The 3,751-nt window shown below is 56.7% G+C and overlaps 1 protein-coding gene across 1 annotated transcript; it reads left to right on the forward strand.

Moving 5' to 3' along the window:
* Nucleotides 1-1,333: 1,333 nt before the first annotated feature.
* Nucleotides 1,334-3,200, forward strand: GUITHDRAFT_135413 (hypothetical protein; the record flags this gene model as incomplete). Its single annotated transcript, XM_005837174.1, has 13 exons — nt 1,334-1,376; nt 1,491-1,555; nt 1,655-1,786; nt 1,868-1,970; nt 2,011-2,224; nt 2,245-2,317; nt 2,363-2,459; nt 2,502-2,563; nt 2,617-2,727; nt 2,811-2,864; nt 2,905-3,002; nt 3,047-3,092; nt 3,141-3,200. The coding sequence occupies 13 exons, from the start codon at nt 1,334-1,336 to the stop codon at nt 3,198-3,200; spliced, it is 1,158 nt and encodes a 385-aa protein (XP_005837231.1).
* Between the last annotated feature and the right edge of the window lie 551 nt (nt 3,201-3,751).

Here is a 3,751-nt window from a genome sequence, read left to right on the forward strand (position 1 = left end):
TGCCTCCGGGTATCGCGTCTAAGGGATTTTATTCCTCCTGCATGCTCCTGCTGCTTGTTGCTTGATTGCCTGACCCTTCGGCTGCTTGTCTGCGCGGCTTCGCGCTTGGGCTGGCGATGCCGCGTCTGGGTGCCAGCAGTGCTGGTTGTTTTCGGGCTTGTGTTTTGTGTGTGATTGTGCAGCTTCTCGCTGTGTGCTGTGTGCCTGGAGGTTTAGCTTGTTCCTGCTTTGTTTTGCTTGAGGCACTTTTTACCTTCTGCCAGTAAATCCATTCGCATCCCTTAGACGCGATACCCGGAGGCAGCCGACTGACCAAGTGGTCAGTCGGCTGCCTCCGGGTATCGCGTCTAAGGGATGCCTCCGGTGTGGTATCGCGTCTAAGGCCTGGGGCCAGCGGACGGAGGGAGGCTGGACACGGCAGCGGACGTCTCGACTGACAGTGGTCAGTCGGCTGCCTCCGGGTATCGCGTCTAAGGGATTTTATTCCTCCTGCATGCTCCTGCTGCTTCAAGCGGCAGTGTTGCTTGATTGCCCGGCCGACCCTTCGGCTGCTTGTCGGCGCGGCTTCGCGCTTGGGCTGGCGATGCCGCGTCTGGGTGCCAGCAGTGCTGGTTCTTTTCGGGCTTGTGTTTTGTGTGTGATTGTGCCAAGACAATGGATTTACTGGCAGAAGGTAAAAAGTGCCTCAAGCAAACAAAGCAGGAACAAGCTAAGCTAAACCTCCTGGCACACAGCACACAGCGAGAAGCTGCTATGCTCAGATGCTCGACTGCTATCTCCATGGCATGCCGATCTGCCAGTGTCCGACGGAATGTGATGGATGTCAGCGCGAGCTCCGAGGCTCGATCCCTCCGTTGCTGCGCATCATCTCCAGACCTGCAAACGCCAATCCTCCAAGCTTCCCACGGCGCATGACAACCTTACTCGTACGATTCGGTCGATGCTGAACGAAGCTGGTCTTCAGAGCGTCATCGATACAGTGGGGGATCCTCGTTCTCGACGGCAGGTACCCTCCAATCCTCAAGCCGCAGATGATCGGCATGCTCAGCTCGGAAGACCCGGTGGCACACTCAGGCTGATATAGTATCAGCAGTCGAGCATCTGAGCATAGCGACTAGCGAAGATGGTGGACTGCAAGAACCTATCCTGCGACGTGAGCGAGCGAGTACGTCCTGCGGCTGTGCGGCGACCGTACCGCCGGTACTCGGGCGGCCGGGCCGGGCCGCCTGCCGGGGCCCGGACTCCGGGGCGGGGCAGCCTCCGTGGCGCTGTTAAGTTAAAAATCACTACGAGGAAGCAGAGTGTGCAGAGTTGAGTGAAAGTTGCGTTGGCGATGCTGAAGCTGGTGGTGCTGTTGGGAGCTGTCGCGACAGCTGGTAAGAGGGAGAGATGGACGTGACGCAATGGCGAGGAACTTCGAGACTTGAAGATTTACACACGGACAGGGAAGAAGTGTGAGAGACCAGGCTAAGCTGTCTGGCTCTTTACAGACGCAGAAATAGTGAGAGAAAGAGATATGCGAGCTGGGAGAGGAAAGGCACATGGAGGAGGAGAAGTAAGAGATAAGACTTAGTTAGGGCGAGGATCGGGACAAAAGATGCAGGGAGGGGTGGGAGCGAATTGATTCTTATCTTTATGACTTCAAGTGCCTCAGGAGGATTTTCATCTCCTTCGCTTGTCAAGCTATCGAAACATTCACTGCCTCGATGCTCTCCCCGCATTTGTCGGGCTTCCAGACCTCAGCGACCTAGACAGTGTTGGGGGGCATGCCTGCCAGACAGTCAAGGTTCAGAGGCCGCAAGGGTGCCTGAGAGCATCGATGAGGTTGGACACCCGGCGACACGGCAGGAGCATGACGCGTGAGCAGGCATGTCAGCAATGCCGGTCAGCTGCTCGCAGTGCGATTCTCTCGGGGCAGCGGAGGATACGAGCAGACGTCCTGACGCCAGACTTTGATATGCTGAGTCGAGGTGTTGCGGCAGCCTGACGAGCAACCCCAGTGACTTGCAGCAGGATACGATGAGGACGCGTTTCACGCACTGTGCGTGCAGCTGCTGGAAGAGGTCGGAGCTCTGGTGTCGCAGGAGATTCGGGTGATTTTCCAGAGCGAAGAGAGCAAGGAGAAGGCTCTTCGATTCATCGAGAGCAGGAAAGTCCAACTGCTGCCGTGCTGGGTCACTGACACTTCTCCAGCAACTCCAGTCTCCTTGGGGAAGCACAGATGGTCTATGAGACGATTAGTAGCTCAGGCCTCTTGGAGCAGCAGGCCGATCAGAGAGGAGCGGTCGTGCTGATCGCTCCCAGTAACTTCGGAGGGGTGAGGCTCCTCCTGCCTTCTCTTTTGCTGACTGACTGACTGCAGGCCAAAGTGACTTCCCAGGTGCGAAAGATCCTGCAGAATAGCGAGACCTCTGTGGTGCTGGTGCTGAACCAGTACCTTGACGCCCTCGGACCAGACGGTTGCTTCTCTCCTTCGCTTCACCTCTGATGGCGAAGAGCAGGGAGGTCTGTCGGGACCCTGCCCTACGAGATGTTCACCATGCACACCGCCTACTACCTTCAAGTGACTCATCTATCTCCTTCGTCTTCGATCCTCCTCGACGTGACCGTTTGCAGCCCTTCGCGTTGCAGGAGAGGGCTTTTTATGAAAGAGAGCGGGCCGTGACCTCAAGACCAGCAGCCTCCATGGTGGCTAAGCTTCTCCTCTTACGACAGACGCCTTCAGACGTGAGATCCTTGCTCTTCCTTCCTCTGCTGGTGCTGACCTGAGGCCCCGCTTCTCCTGTCTCTCCCTCTTCTTCCGGCTGTAGTGGGCCTTCATGGCCTTTGAGCCCGAGGACGCGAGCTACACGACCCTTAAGCGGGTGAGAGCTGCTGTCTCTTGCTGCTCATGACGCTTCCAAGTTCCGAACCAAACCATCGGAGAAAACTTTACTAGACATCTGCAAGGAATTTGTGGCAAGTAGGGGCAAGCGAAGAGAGAGACAAGGGAGCGTGAACGCGTGAGGGCTCGGGAGTGAGCTTGATCAACATAACGGCCTGGCAGGAAGGACGCAGGCCTGGACGTGCCGATGGATGACAAACCAGCGGAGGTGAAGATGTCGCTGAAAGCTGGAGGGCAACGACTGACCTTGCCTCAGATCGATCCTCAGCTGCTCGAATCCCTTGAGAGGATGATGAGAGAGGGTCGTGAGGACTAGGGACTCCTCCTCCTCCTCCTCCTCCTCCTCCTCTCGAACTCTCCACAAGCCCGCTCTCCCCCCCTTGCATGTCCTCCTCCTCGTCCTTGATCGGGGCGCTTGTATTCGGACGTGATTGTCGATCAATGAGTCCCTCTACTTGTATTTTATCTCCCCATCTGTATGTGCCTAGGAGGAAGAAAGTGCTGGCAAGGGTCACCTCTGGCCTTACGCGTCCTCTGGCCCGTCCTTCCGAACGTCCAGCTACGGGAGAAGATCCGAAGGTTGGCTGGTGGACACTGTGGGGTGGGATGAAATCATGGCATGGAGGAGAGGAAAAGCAACAAGGCTTCTCACTTTCGTGTTCGATCTGGTCGATTGCTCGTTTACTTACTTCCTGTTCTTCCTATTGTCTCTTGCTCGGATTGCTGGCTGCTGGGAGTCCGCGAAGCTCCAGACCCTCACCTGTCAGAGCTTCTTCAGGCGGAACTCCAATGCTCCCTGCGTATTGGCTCGGCTGCTTGACGTAGGAAGCTGAAGAGTCTGCTCTCTCTACAACCAGAATGCTCGAA

The sequence above is a fragment of the Guillardia theta genome (assembly GCF_000315625.1).
Source record: "Guillardia theta CCMP2712 unplaced genomic scaffold GUITHscaffold_15, whole genome shotgun sequence".
Taxonomy (NCBI): Eukaryota; class Cryptophyceae; order Pyrenomonadales; family Geminigeraceae; genus Guillardia; species Guillardia theta.